The 16047-nt window shown below is 39.0% G+C and overlaps 1 protein-coding gene across 13 annotated transcripts in view; it reads left to right on the top strand.

Annotated features, from left to right (window-relative positions):
• PPFIA2 (PTPRF interacting protein alpha 2) overlaps positions 1 to 16047 on the top strand; it is a 359571-nt gene that overhangs the window by 295114 nt on the left and 48410 nt on the right. For 7 of the 13 annotated variants that reach the window (XM_074870679.1, XM_074870672.1, XM_074870673.1 and 4 more), the window contains 7 exons: positions 2463 to 2549; positions 2967 to 3050; positions 3410 to 3541; positions 4494 to 4556; positions 11040 to 11131; positions 14602 to 14737; positions 15213 to 15433. In XM_074870679.1, the coding sequence (XP_074726780.1) occupies positions 2463 to 2549; positions 2967 to 3050; positions 3410 to 3541; positions 4494 to 4556; positions 11040 to 11131; positions 14602 to 14737; positions 15213 to 15433 (815 nt within the window). The remainder of the gene's footprint in view (positions 1 to 2462; positions 2550 to 2966; positions 3051 to 3409; positions 3542 to 4493; positions 4557 to 11039; positions 11132 to 14601; positions 14738 to 15212; positions 15434 to 16047) is intronic. The other 6 variants (XM_074870681.1, XM_074870680.1, XM_074870675.1 and 3 more) reach the window with 1 other exon arrangement.

Below are 16047 nucleotides of genomic sequence, written 5' to 3'. Positions count from 1 at the left end.
ATTCTTAGTGAAATAACTGCAAGCTATTATGCAGAAAGGTTTATATATCTTAAATATCTACTTTACAGAATTATTAAAACTGTAGCAAGTTACAAAATAACAGACTTAGCTATAACAATCTTAAGAGAACATCATGTTTTCTGTATAAGAATTCAGATAATATACATAATTCTGACAATAATTTTATTCTTCTTCCTCTTCCAAATAATAGTTAGGCCTAATACCACAATTATTTTATGCATTGAAAAGACTGTTTCCTGCTAAGAAATAAGGTATGGCATGGTTTGGACTGAAAAATCTATTTTTCAGTTTGAAAAATAAATGTAAATTATATAGGAAGCTAGACCAGCTTCTCAAGGATGGGTTATGACAGACAGCACCAGATTTCAGAAGGCTTAAATGAGATCCCCTTTGAACCTAGAAGTATTACTATGGTTATCTGCATATTTTGCATTAACCTACAATTAAGTGTATAGAAGCAATGAAGATTAAGTAACTTGCTTTTAAGGTTTGCAGTCAGCTAATGAAGCTTCTAAGTAGCTTAATTTTGTAGGATGATACCCCCAGTGGGTTGTATATCTCCCTCAGTGAAAATGGTTTCAAAAGAGGTAGAATTATTTAAGCCTTCTTCATCAGCAGCTCAGAGCTTTGATGATTTCAGATCTTCTCCTGACCCTTGGAGATGCATTAAGGGAAGGCCTTGAACCAATAGTGCAGCCAGGACTCAGAAGGGGGAAAAGTCTATCTTCTACAGAAGATAAAGCTTGGTCACTTCGTGAAAGGGTTAGCATGATCTGGTTTTCTGCAATCACAGGGACTTAACTTTTTCAACCCTATCTTTCTTTTTATCCAGTTGGGTGTGGAAGCAATGCATTATCACTGGTGTGCTGAAACAAACTAATATGTAAAGCTAACAGATAAAAAAAATAATGAAAGGAATGTCACTGGCCCAAGTTGTAGTAAATAGACAATATATTTTCAGATAAGTTCAAATACATCGCAGAATGCCTGCTTCATGATCAGAAACAATAACTGTACTTATTAAATTAACTTAGTTATAACGTGTACTGAATTTCCCTTAAATTTTGCAAGAATCTGAGTTCTGTGAATATACTTACTCTGAAAAGAATAGTAGTGATCTTCAAAGTTAAGCATTGTTCTTGTATTTGTACAAAGCAGGATTTTCTCATATGGATGTCTTCATATCAAAAACTGTAGTTTACATTTGTAAATCTCTAGATCACAGGCTTGTTTTCTGTCTGATCTTTTGGTCCTGACAATACTGCTTGGTAATTTTAAGTTATGATCTACATCTGGAATTACTTACCTATTCCTAATTATTTTGATAAATCATTAGTAGATAACAATATGAAAAACAGTCTCACTAAAAAAATACAGTTGTAAAATTAGTATTTCTTGTACATATTAAAGTTTGCTCATCTAAAGATGGGGTTCAGGATCTCTTTTTGAGAGAGGCTAAATCTGACAGAGTGAAATAGCATTTGACAACCGTGAGCTCACAACTCAAAGTCATCAGTAGCAATGTCTATATGCCTTGTGCACATTACTGTTTCCATAGCAACAAATCCAATATAGCATTTCCCTTTAAGAGCTTTTTTTTCATTTTGAATGATAACATGGCCTTGTTTGATGACAATAACATGAATATTCATGTTTTGAGATGAATGACCTAATTAAGGTCAACTTCTGTCAGAAATAGTAATGAATATTTCAATGGATTACCATTTATATACTCAGTAATTACTTTTCATTCCTATTAATTAATTTTTATTTATAGGTTCTTCTTTTATCTCATGACCTTGATCTTCCAAAGAGATCCACCAGGGTGGATCTTTTCAAAGTGATGAAATCTATATTGTTTATTTGGACGAAAAGGCTTATGTAGTGTATTCTAAAATGGAATACTGAAGCTTGAGCCTTGTCTCTTTTGATGTTCCTTCTGTTTTCTAGAAATTAGGGAATGTACCATAATATTGCACAGTTCTGTAACTGACCGATCCATTAATTTAGTATTTATGCATTGTTTTCATTTGTAGAAAATGATAGGATTATTATAAAGGACATTCTGACATTGGCCTTGCAGAGTTCTGTTCTGGTGTTTAGTTTGTCACAATTAAAAAACAAAAACATTAGATTAGACAGTATTGCTTTGAATCCACTCTATAGTAATATGTCATCAGCCAGCCATCACTAACCTTGAACCTCCATGTGTAGGTTGATAGCTTTTTTAGCATTCCATTATTTTGAGTTTCTCCACATCAACTGCATCATATTCACCAAGTATCAGTGTAGTTTATTCCATGTAAAAATCTGTCAGTTAAAAGTATTAAATTTTCAGTCACACTTTTCTTTTAAGCATTCTGTGCTGTGTTCTGTTCAGTGTCAGTGTCTTTAGTTCTGATTTTTCAATTTTGTCCCTCTCCTTTTCCTTGACTTGTTAGTCTGATCCAACCTCTTCTACCTCATCTGATGATTATCAATATGTTATGGAAGCTAAACTACAAGAAATGATCTCCATACGTAGGAAGGTAGTCCTACTGGACTTTACTTTCTATTGCTAAATAGAATCCATCTGATTGGTTTTCATTTTCTTTAACTTTTTTTTTTATTGATAATCAACCATCGTGCAGTTCAGTGCTTCAGGAGCTTACAATATTACGATGGCAGGTTTGTGTTCAAACCATGCACAGTCTGCATGTTACATTTGGCTGATTTCATTGCTCATAAATAACTCCAATGTTTTGCTGATGCTTGGATGTAACAGGCCTTTGTAGCTGACACATTTCAAGCAATGCTGTTCAGCTGCCTGTTTAAATAAAGTTTCTTTTCGGAAAACTAAGTTTGCAGTTAGTAGTAGCTTGCTTTATGTTTTGTTTAACCTTTACTGAAATAAAAACTTACGAAGCCACTTAAATTACAGAACAAGTCTTTCTATTTTTTTACAGGCAGAAGAAAGACATGGAAACATTGAGGAACGTATGAGACACTTAGAAGCTCAACTTGAAGAGAAGAATCAGGAACTTCAAAGAGTATGTGTATTGCAGACAACTTATGTGTACTTTTCTTTTAATTTGTCAATATAGCACTACATTATGCACTCCAGCACAAAAATCTATCTACTGGTAAATGTTTTATTTAGGAGTGATGGCAGCATCTTCCCCCTTTACTTAACCATCTTAATATACCAGTTTACATGTAGTTGCAGTGTTCGAAGTATTCTGCTGATACAAAAATGAAAGTGCATTAATCTGTAACTATAATTACATTTCCTGAGGAATTTCTTTAAATGGATACAGTTACCATAGCTTTTTTTAAAATTTTAATTATACAAGTCTGTTCTGGTTAATTTTGGACCCTACCAATCTGTCTTTTCTATTCTACATTAAAGGCAAGGCAAAGAGAAAAAATGAATGAGGAGCACAACAAAAGATTATCGGATACCGTAGACAGACTTTTGACAGAATCCAATGAACGCCTACAGCTACACTTAAAAGAGAGAATGGCAGCACTTGAAGAAAAGGTACAGTGCAAAGAGCAGTATAAAGTTCAGCTTAATAAAGATTCTCCTGTAGGAAACATGTTCTACTTCTATCAGGATAGAGGCATCATGCTGATTTTGTGTTACCAAATATTACCACAAATATGATCTAAGTTACACATTCAACTCTTAATTCAAGAGTGTGCTTAAGCATCTCTCCAGAACTACTGCAAACTGGATATGCTGAATATTATGAGTCCGTCTTATCAGCAGGGAGTCTGATGAAGAGCTTGTAAAGGACCAGTGCACGACATGGTATGAGGCAGTGAGAGAAAGTGGACGAGAACTGAGGAATTGCCATGTTTCAGATGTGCTGTCATTCCTGTATTTTAACCTGCTGATTTCACCTCACTTCCTCTGGGAAGAGTAAAATGCTGTCACCACATGAGAAGGAGCATCTACCCTTGGAGAGGGAATGTTATTTACAGGGTTTCCTTGATGTGAGGCACAGTGGGCCTGTAAAATTCAAATCCTATGACCTTTATATTGACCCTCCTTAATCTCTCCTTCTTCTACTTACTTACCTTCAGTTGATCTGAGAGGAATCTTTCAGTGTCTTTCAGAAGGATATTTCAGAACCTCTCAGAGGATGTACTTCTGGTTTATATCATTGAAACAAAATGTCATACGAAGCAAGAAATAGACCTGCCAAAAGAAGAACCTGGGAGAAATAGTTGTGTAAGAATGTGACAGTTGCTCAGTTCAAGGAAGATACTAAGTTTTTACTGTTCTTGAAATAACATGGTCCTACATGCTTGGATTATTTCCAGTGTTTAAAATTTAATATATACTCAAACTGAAGCGTTAAAGAATTTTAAAATTAAAGTCCAGTGAATATGAACTTTGCTAACTTGTACATGGAGTCTACATGTATATGGTGATATTTAGCATATCTCTTTCTCATTTTTGTTATTATTCTTCTTTTTATTTCTAGAATGTTTTGATTCAAGAATCTGAAAGTTTCAGGAAAAATCTGGAAGAGTCTTTACATGACAAGGTACTACAAAATACTGTGATTTTATCTGTTTCTATCAATATTTATATCTTTATTATTTGGAAATATGTATATGCTCTATTAATTATCCAACTAGCATGTAAAATCTTCCTGGCATCAGTGATAATTCCTTTAATCGCCCAGATGCCTTAACTATCCTTTACAGGTCTCTAACAATTGTTCTCAGCTAAATTCATGGTTGAGATCCTAGCCTCAGGAATTCAATGCTAAAATTCATATTGATTTTACCAGCTCTGGAATTTTTATTCTAGCAGTTTTAATTCTGAAAAAGTCTTGTTTAACAGAGCTGTATGCATAACTGGTTACACTTTCATAATGAAGAATGTAATTCCTTGATTTGATGCAATTCTTCTTAATGGGTGCATGGCATTATGCTAAATATAGCTCAAAGTGGCCTTTCTTAGTTCATTGCAAATTAACCCCTAATACTGTTTAGTGAATCAGTCAAATTATAAATATTTGTTCCAATCCCAAATATTGGGATTTTGTTTTGAAGTTATACTTGCCCTGAACGCAGTAGGATACACAAATGTATCTGCATTCAGATTCACAACAGTGCTTTTGTAATGTATCAAATCCATTTAAAAGCGATTTTATAGAATTTAAAAAAACATCGTTCCATTCAATACTAATATAATTATATCATATGACATCCAAAATCAAGAACTTTGAGAAAAATAACGAAAGAAGTATCTGTTCAAATAAACTGTTATTTTCATCTACATTCATAACCTTCTAGAAAGGCAGAGAAATTAAAGTCCCAAGAAGGAGCTTGAAGTCCATTTTAAATAACTAAAATTTCTGTCCTGTACTACCACAGTTATAAGGTGATTTAGGTGTCAGAAAATCAGGATCGTACTTCACCATTGAGTGAGATAACAACACCAACCTTTCTAAAGATGTATCAGTGGAAACAAAAGTTTCTATTATTTTGCTACCAGTGAATCTAAACCTGAATTATGGATACCAATACTGTCTGTGTAAAGAAGGTATTTTTCCAATGTTATCTCTAACCTAACTTTACTGTTTTAGTAGCGTTTGAGTGAAAGTGAATATAGTGGCTAATTATTTTTCAGTCCATTTTCTGGCTTGAATGTGCATATCAACTCTTGACAAAAATTAAAAATCTGGTGTAAAAATCTACATTTGTTTCAAAAGTATTTTTGCAAAGATATTTTTGTATTTATTGATTCTTGCTTAAGGGTGAGAAGTGAAATAAATAGAACACCTCCGCTACCACTCAACTGGAGATGAGTTCTCTTCACACACAACCACATACATCTGACTCCAGAGCTTCTAAGCTCCCACCTTGAAGGGTTTATTTGTTCCACTTTGATTAAGAAATTGATGAAGCAATTTAGGACAGATGGACATGGAGTGATGATGCCCAACACCCCTCACGTGCAAGAGCATCCCTCAGGGAGCATGAGCGACCTGGGGCGTGGCGAACAGGGCAGGCAAACAGGGCGTGACGCGTCAGAAGAGTATGGCACAGCAGTTCACGCAGGCAGGACGAGCAGACAGGGCACAGTCCATCTCCTGGGTCTAGAACTTATCTGAGCTAGTTGTCATCTCATCATCCTCCACGAGTAGACTGAACCATGGTCTCCACTTGCATCAAAACCACCACCAGAAAGAATGTGGCAACGCAGATGGAGCTGCCACACAAACATGCAGTGGTCCAGGTCCCAGGCTGCAGGGAGTGCCTGAGCCTGTCAATCCTGTTGGAGGGCAGCAGTGACAACACCTGTGTGCGCTGCGATCAGCTGGATGACCTGCTCAGCCTGGTGGCAGAACCCAAAGAAGAGGTTGAAAGATTAAGAAGTATTAGGGAGTGCAAAAGGGAAATTGATTGGTGGAGTAGCACCTTAGCACCCCTGAAGCAACAGGAGCAAATGGAGGCTCCAAACGAGGCAGGTAATCCCTCATCCTCTTGCTGCCAGGCAAAAGGAGGGGACCTAAGAGATGGGGGAGGCTGGAAATAGGTTCCTGCTCAGGGAGGCAGGAAAATCCTCTCCCGACCTCCCTCACCCTCCATGGTGTCCCTTCACAACGGATATGGGGCCCTGGAACTTTTGAATGAAGTAGAGAAGGACAAAGAAAATGAGTCAAACAAGGAGGAAGATCAAGGTCCACCAAGGCCAGGTCGCTCTAGACCAGGTATTAAAACCAGTTCTAAAAAAGAACCCCAGAAGAGTGATTCTAGTGGGTGACTCCATTCTGAGGGGTGTCGAAGGCCCCATATGCAGACCGGACCTGCTTCACAGGGAAGTCTGCTGCCTCTCTGGGGCCCGGGTGAAGGACCTCACAGCTAAACTCCTTGCTCTAGTGAGACCCAAGGACTACTGCCCTCTCTTGTTTTTTCAGGTAGGTAGCGACAATATTACCGGGAGAAGTCCTAAATCAGTGAAGAGAGATTTCAGGGCCTTGGGGAAACTGGTTAAGGGGTCAGGGGCAGAAATTGTGTTCTCCTCCATCCCTTCAGTTGCAGAGATGAATGAAGAAGAATACAGGAGAACTCAACAGATGAACTTGTGGTTCCAAGATTGGTGTTACTGTCAGGGCTTCAGATTTTCCAATCATGGGTTAGTATACAGGACGCCAGTCCTTTTGGCATCAGATGGGATGCACCTGTCCCAGAGGGGGAAAAGGATATTGGGGCAGGAGTTAGCTGGGCTCATTGACAGAGCTTTAAACTAGATTTGAAGGGGGAAGAGGGCAAAACATCAGCCCATCTGAAGTGCATGTATACCAATGCACACAGCACAGGTAAGAAACAGGAGGAGCTTGAAGCCATGATGAAACAGGAAAATTATGATGTAGTGGCTATAACAGAAACATGGTGGGATGTCTCCCATGACTGGAGAGCAGCAGTTGATGGCTACAAGCTCTTTAGGAGGGATAGACAAGGAAGGAGAGGTGGTGGGGTGGCGCTGTATGTTAGGGACTGTTATGATTGCTTTAAGTGCAAGTGTAGTGAAGACAGGGTGGAGTGTCTTTGCATTAGAATCAGGGGGAAGGCCAACAGAGCAGATGTTGAAGTAGGAGTCTACTATAGGCCACCCACCCAGGACAGAGAGGTGGATGAAATATTCTATAGGCACTTAGGAGAAATATCACGATCACTTGCCCTTGTTCTTGCGGGAGACTTCAACTTCCCAGACATCTGCTGGAAATACAACACAGCAGAGCGGGACCAGTCCCGGAGATTCCTGGAACGTGTGGGAGACAACTTCCTGACGCAGCTGGTGAGTGAACCGACCAGAGAAGGTGCCCTGCTGGACCTCCTCTTTGTGAACAGAGAGGGACTGGTGGATGATGTGGCGGTTGGAGGCTGACTAGGGCACAGCGATCATGAAATAATAGAGTTCTCTATTCTTAGAGAGGCCAGGAGAGGGGGAAGCAGAACTGTCATCCTGGACTTCCAAAGGGCTGACTTTGTCTTGTTTAGGCACCTGCTTGACAGGATCCCTTGGGAGACAATCATGAAGGGTATAGGGGTCTAGGAAGGCTGGGCGCTCTTTAGGAAGAAAGTCTTAGTGGCACAGGAGCAGGCTGTCCCCAGGTGCTGTAAGAGAAGCTGTAAGAGAAGACCACCCTGGCTAAACAGGGAGCTTTGGCTGCAACTCAGGGAGAAAAGGAGAGTTTACAGCTTTTGGAAGAAGGGGCTAGTGAGTCACAATGATGACAAAAATGCTGTGAGGCTATGCAGGGCAGAAATCAGGAGGTCTAAAGCCCATCTAGAAATTAATCTGGCTTCAGCAATCAAGGACAACAAGAAATGTTTCTATAAGTATGTCAACAGCAAAAGAAAGACCAGGGAGAGCCTCCATCCCCTGCTAGGTGCAGGAGGAAACATGGTAACAAGCGACGAGGAAAAGGCTGAGGTGCTTAATGCCTTCTTTGCCTCAGTCTTTAATAACAAGACCAGTTGTACTGAGGGAATCCAGCCTCCTCAGCCAGACTGGAAGATCGACCCCCTCACAATCCAGGAGGAGATAGTCAGTGACCTGCTACATCACATAGACATGCACAAGTCTATGGGACTGGATGGGATACACCCAAGGGTGCTGAAGGAGCTGGCTGGGGTGCTCCCCAAGATGCTTTCCATCATTTACCAGCAGTCCTGGCTGACCGGGGAGGTCCCGACAGATTGGAAATTGGCCAATGTGACGCCCATATGTAAGAAGGGTCGGAAGGATGATCCAGGAAATTAGAGGCCTGTCAGCTTGACTTCGGTGCCTGGGAAGCTGATGGAGCAGCTCATCCTGAGTCCCATCATACAACACATGCGGGACAACCAGATGATCAGGCCCAGTCAGCATGGGTTTATGAAAGGCAGGTCCTGCTTGGCAAACCTGATCTCCTTCTACGACAGTGTGACCTGCTTTTTGGATGAGGGAAAGGCTGTACATGTTGTTTACCTTGACGTTAGTAAGGCCTTTGACACCATTTCCCACAGCATTCTCCTGGCAAAACTGGCTGCTCGTGGCTTGGATGGGTACACACTTCGCTGGGTAAAAAACTGGCTGGATGGCCGGGCCCAAAGAGTTGTGGTGAATGGAGTTAAATCCAGTTGGCGGCCGGTCACAAGTGGTGTCCCCCAGGGCTCGGTTTTGGGGCCACTCCTGTTTAACATCTTTATTGATGATCTAGACAAGGGGATTGAGTGCACCCTCAGTAAGTTTGCAGATGACACCAAGTTGGGTGGGAGTGTTGATCTGCTTGAGGGTAGGGAGGCTCTGCAGAGAGATCTGGACAGGCTGGAGCGATGGGCTCAGGCCAACTGTATGAGTTTCAATAAGGCCAAATGCCGGGTTCTGCACTTTGGCCACAACAACCCCCAGCAGCGCTACAGGCTTGGGGAGGAGTGGCTGGAGAGCTGCCAGTCAGAGAGGGACCTGGGGGTGTTGATTGACAGCCAGCTGAACATGAGCCAGCAGTGTGCCCAGGTGGCCAAGAAGGCCAATGGCATCCTGGCTTGGATCAGAAATAGCGTGGCCAGCAGGGACAGGGAAGTGATCTTACCCCTGTACTTGGCACTGGTGAGGCCGCACCTCGATGACTGTGTTTAGTTTTGGGCCCCTCACTACAAAAAGGACATTGAATTACTCGAGCGTGTCCAGAGAAGGGCAACGAAGCTGGTGAAGGGTCTGGAGCACATGTCGTACGAGGAGTGTCTGAGGGAACTGGGGTTGTTTAGTCTGGAGAAGAGGATGCTGAGGGGAGACCTCATCGCCCTCTACAACTACCTGAAAGGAGGTTGCAGAGAGCTGGGGATGAGTCTCTTTAAGGAAGTAACAAGTGATAGGACAAGAGGCAATGGCCTCAAGTTGTGCCAGGGAAGGTTTAGACTGGATATTAAGAAGCATTTCTTTCCAGAATGGGTTGTTAGGCGTTGGAATGTGCTGCCCAGGGCAGTGGTGGAGTCCCCATCCCTGGAGGTGTTTAAGAGTCGGGTTGACATAGCACTTAGGGATAATGTATAGTTAGGAACTGTCAATGTTAGGCTAATGGTTGGACTAGATGATCTTCTAGCTCTTTTCCAACCTAGATGATTCTGTGACATAACAGCAGATATTAATAATCTCTAAATAACTAGCAAATGATGCATGTAGAGTGACCAGCAAGTCATCTCAGCGATTCTATTCAACCAAGAAATAGTGTAAAAATACTGTAATAAGAGTTACTGAATCAGATATTACTTCAGTGCAGATCCTTCTCCTTCCTAGCATTTTGGAATCCTGAACATTTTAAATTCTAGGAACAGTAGTGTTACATCTTCATGCCATGTTCTCTCTTAATTTCTTCTAAAATTCTTTGATTTCATTTTATTAGTAGACAATAATTATTTGTAAGTTTTCAGAACAGCGCTGTTTTCCCTAGTGATTGCTGTCAATAGCCTTTTTGTTAGTTGGTTCCAAAAATCCATTTTTTGTGGCACACACTCATTTTTTACCAGCAGCACCTTGCACTGGAATTTCATGAGCTCCCATGAGCGAGCTGTAAAGCTGCTGTTCAACAAGCCACCTATAATGTGGTTGTCTCTAAGTCTGTGTCTCTGTCAGTAAATAAAAAGCCAGGACGTGATCGTGATCTCTAAAGGGCAAATGTCGTGTCACATGCTGAACTATGCCTGCCACAGAGTGCAGTTAGTGCACAGATCAGTGCTGTTTCTTCTTTTCCTCATCCTAGCTGTATAAGAACAAAAAAGTACGTTTCAAGGACAAATGTGTCCTGCCATCACTTCCAGATAGTGGAAAAACAGTAGAGTGCTATACAACCTCCTCTTGATGCATATGTCTTAAGCAATAATGAGACTTGAATGAGCTTGCTGACTTTTATTATTATAGTCAGTGCTATGTTCAGTTTATCTTATCTTACTTGTTTAGTTTTACGAGAGCAGTATCCCATAAACTAAACATAATTTGTATCACAAGTATATCTTACTGTTCTCGTTTCCAGGAAAGACTTGCCGAAGAAATTGAGAAACTGAGATCTGAACTGGATCAAATGAAATTGAGGGCTGGTTCTTTAATTGAACCAACCTTGTCAAGGTAATATTTAATGACAAAAGTTTCCTCACTTTGAGTTGAAATAGAATATACATGTAAGTGTCAAGTATTTACAACAGGGATGTGTTCAGACCATGCATAAAAATAGTCATGTATTTATTATAAAATGTAAAATCTGTGAAATGATTATTACTGTTGCTTTTCACTTTTTTCATAGGTAAACGGGGCCTTATAGCAGTGAGTATACACTGAAATATTACTGAGATTAAGGAAAGTCTTAAATTATGTAATGTTTTCAAAAGTATATCCAAATACCCATTTTTTTCCTAGGACACCTTAAAAATAAAGTTGAAACCATTTTCTTCAATGCTGAAACTGATCAGCGTATTTATGATCATCTTTATTCTGTCAATTATATCTAATAATTATCTTTTTATTAGCAAGAAATAACTCAGCTTTGCTTAGTGTGTAGCATACAACCACAGATCTTCAGCTAAAGCTAAAGGCAGTATTCAGAGAGATCTGAAAATACCATTATAGGACATTAAACATTATGTCTGTTTTTGGCAGAAAAGCAATATGGGAACAATAGTGAGACAGATACCATAGAATAGTTCTTAACAGCTGAAGTGAATTTATAATTCTAGAAAGTCCTTCTTGGCTAAAAGTATCCCTAAAAATATAATTGTTACTTTATTGATAATTGTGTGCTGTGTCCTGTTTTCATAACAAGCAACATGTTAACTTCTAAAACCTGCCAGCCAAAGGTCATGGACTGAGACTAAACTCAGAGCACTGTAATCCTCTAAAGTTATTTTTGTTGGATAACTTTTTTGCTCGCATCAAGTATTGTCTGCCTATTGTTTCCTCAGTACGTGGAAATGGTTTCTCCCTCAATCTTTTACTATCTCTTGGAATTATATTTTTCTATACATTGAGAAGTGTAAATGGATGAATTTCAGAATGTGTTGCTTGTAACTGTTCGAATTTTTGTTCCTTTGGGAGTGTAAGTGTGACTATAGGCATGCACAACATTTTTTGAGAGTGCTTGTGAGGACACAGACTATTGATCTGCTGCAACAAACATCAGAGATGTTTTTGGAGCAGCCATTCTTGGTGAAGAGCAGCCTTTCTTCCTGGGTAGATGAGTATCATTAGCTTGTGCTCTGTAAATAGGAGTCTGGTTAGCCCTTGTCAGATGGCTGTTTGAACTTGGTAAGCTGTCTAAATGTCTTGATAATTCAGCAGGTTCTCCTAAAGCAGTATCCTTCCCCTTCCGTGACCTCACCTCGCGAAGCTACCAGCCCTCTCAGGAGTAGGGATATAATGCTGATAGCAGCTTTAAATACTTATTGTTCTCAGCCCATATTCAGTTCTGTATTTGCTGGAGTTTGTTCTTTCAGCAGATTAATGCAGCTGGTCAGCAGATAAATATCTGCTGCCAGAGACAAACCTGGGCTGTTTCTTTTGTCCTGCCAACTTGCTGCACAAATGCCAAGTACTATCAATTATCAGAGCAAAGTTCTATTACAGCAAATACTGTACATAGGCAATAAAAAACAGTCACTGCCTTAAAGGGTTTGCTATATAACAGATGAGAGACATGCAGACAAAAGATTTTTGTCTGGTGCTGTAGATGGAGGGGTCAGGACATTTGTAGCCCAACTGTTGTCAAGTTTTCTTACTAGTATAATGACCAAAATGAGTTTTAGGAATTTTTTAAAAGGTAAAATCATACTTTTTCTAATATTATGGAAGTTCTTACCAGGCATGACAGAAAGCATAAGAGAAGATGGTTGTTCAGTAAAGGACATCTATGACAACAACATGAGATCTGATGTATGCTTTACCCAGTACCTAAGTTCTAAAACATCCAGTATCTGTGACGTTTTAATGTACCTGATTTGATTACTATGGCACATACTCACGTTTCAGGAATTCTGGTACCTCTCTTTTTCATTTGTTTTCTTACAGTATTTATTTTTTGTAAAAGAAACTATATTAGCACTTGAAATCCTTCCCTTATTAGTTTAGATTTGTCACAGTATTTTTAATACCAGAGAGTAATTATGTTTCTTCATACCATTCTGTCAAAGTAGCTTGTAGTAGAGACTTTCATGTTTTTCCATGACCTTCTTGCATTTCCCATTTATTAATAAACAGGCACCACAGTTGTAATATTTTATCTTTCACTTTTACTTTATTAAAGTGATGTCTGAAATTTGAGACTAATGCTTCAGTCTTCCAAGTAGGAGTATGTTTTAGTTCAAATTAAGTTCTTCTCAAGGAAAATCAAGGAATCACTAGAGCTCAGGAAAACAGTCACGCTTACAGCCTGCACTTTTCAGCATAGATATATATGGTTTTCTGAATTATTTCCTTCAGTTTGGGAAGCGGATATTCTCTTAGTTTTTTTAGGTCTAGGATTAAAGCCATCATTTTCTTGAACAGCATTCTTTTCAAAGTAAAAGAAGTGTTTAAGAACAAAACTTGTTCCTATTTTGTTTCCCAAAACTGATTATCAACATTGCTGTGAACCCTATAAGTTGTCTGCAGGTGATTGTAAGCATTTTTCCTAAGCTTAGAAAAAAAAAAAAAAATGGAAGTGCATCACTAAACTCTCATTTTATGCTCTTATAGATAGGGAAATGTCAAGCATGTTTTAGGAGTGACTACAAACAAATACATAGTTGTCTTATTATTATAGTATTTGTTACATTTAATTTTTTTACTATAATCATGCTATTCATATATTTTTATGTGGAGATTGCTTATATGTTAAGACCTAGAAATTTTTCAGGTCTCCACTGCTGTGATTGAATGCTCAAATGGTACATGAAGCCTTTGCTTTTCTGACTCGGATACACAGCCCATGGGCAGGATGCTTCTACTGCAACATGCAGGGAACTTTTACTGCTGCTGTTTGACCAAGGACATAAAGGCCAGGGACCATTGTCTGCAGCCAAGAAAAGATATGCTGAAGTCATTACATATATGCCTCACCACAATGTCCCAAGATTTACCAGGACTGCAGGAAAACCTGGGGGTTAAAACTCTCAAAAGCATCATCAAATAAAGATGAATCATTCATAACTGATGGTATACATTGCAGGGCAGTTCACTAATATTTTCATGGTGTAGAGCACAGGCTTACAGCGGGAAAGTAATGGAAGGAAAATATACAGGGGAGTACATTCAGCAGCCAGTTCTGTTAATTATCTTGAAATCTGCCAGTTTTTTCATGTTAAAGTTTTGGACAGTAAGTTTTACTATGCAAGTCCTTCCTTTTGAAAAATCAAAGGTCTTATTTGTTTGTTTTCTTCCTTAATTTTCTCATAACATGATTTCAAGTTTAGACTTTTAAATTGTATTTTGTGATGTGATTTGTCATTTCTTATGTGATACATAATAATTGTTTGTTTAAAAAAAGAAATCTGTTCCTAGACTGAAGGTCATTGGATTGCTGCTGTTATTCCAATTACTCTCTCAGTCTTATGTGGTTCTTTTTATAGGCCTCATCTTGACACATCAGCAGAGCTGAGGTACTCTGTGGGCTCACTGGTTGATAGCCAGTCTGACTATCGGTCAACTAAAGTGATAAGGCGACCTAGAAGAGGCCGGATGGGAGTACGCAGAGATGAACCAAAGGTTAATCCCCAATTTTTTCTCATACATTCCCTGATAAGAGAATGTATTTCAGGCTGTTAAGCTTACAGTTTGTGTTTTTCAAGAAGAAAAACAACAAAAAACCAACCCACCAAACAAGAAAACCCAACCCAAATAGCAGAGCTTTTTTCTATACGTGCTCAGACTAGAGTACTGTTGTACTAAAATGAAAGCAGAAAAGGTTGAAGTTCAGACATCAGAGTTCAAGTATAATTGACTATCTGTTTCCTCTGGGTATCTTTTTGTGTAAATTTTCCTGATAGTAATTTTACACACCATTAGCAATAATGTGAAAATACTTTACATCATCTGCGGTAATATTGCAAGTATTAATGGATAATTAATCATTAAATAACTATTCTTAAATATTAGTTGCTTTCCTTTCCCACTTTATAGAAGTCCAAATTTGCAGTTGTTTTCCATGGAATAAGCCATATACATCCTAATTCCTGCTCAGGTAAAATCACTTGGAGATCATGAGTGGAATAGGACCCAGCAGATTGGCGTTTTGAGCAGTCATCCATTTGAAAGCGACACTGAAATGTCTGACATTGATGACGATGATAGAGAAACACTTTTCAGCTCCATGGACCTCCTGTCACCAAGTGGCCATTCTGATGCCCAGACACTGGCCATGATGCTTCAGGAGCAGCTAGATGCAATCAATAAGGAAATCAGGTATGTAGCCTGAAAAAGTTGTGATGCATTTATGATTACAGCTTCAAGCTTCCTTTAGTGCATGTGTTCAGGTACTGTTCATAACAATTAGGAAACCACTTGTACACTTAAAGGATTGATAATATGTGAGCTTTTCATAGAAGAGTATTGATTGTGTGAAGATAACAACAGCATCTTCATTTCCTGACCATAGAGATTTCTTTCAAAAATGTTCCAAGTGAAGAACTGCTCACCAGTTGAAGAGAAATATATCAGAGAAGGCTAACACATGGCAGATGTGACAGATCACTATTCATAGTCCTCTCTTCAAAGTCTTTTTCAATATTCTGCATGACTCCACTTACTCAGTAATGACCTCCTATCAGAAATATTTTATTTCAGTGCTCTTCATGCTTTCTTCTGGTAATTATTCTTGTGTTACACCTAATATAAGCCATGTTTTCTAAGACATGGTTTTGATTTTCTATAGAGGCATAGAATGTGATTTTTTCATGCTCTAAATCAGGTTATAGGGCTTGGAAATAGGTGGTAAATTGATTGTATCTTAAGGATTTCTGGGCAAATTAAATGAAGTGATAGAGAATCAAATTACATATTTTAATTAAGTGATTTTA

Source organism: Strix uralensis, chromosome 5, assembly GCF_047716275.1.
Source record: "Strix uralensis isolate ZFMK-TIS-50842 chromosome 5, bStrUra1, whole genome shotgun sequence".
Classification (NCBI taxonomy): domain Eukaryota; kingdom Metazoa; phylum Chordata; class Aves; order Strigiformes; family Strigidae; genus Strix; species Strix uralensis.
Note: the sequence above shows the minus strand (reverse complement) of the source record. Positions and strands in the feature narration are given on the sequence as shown.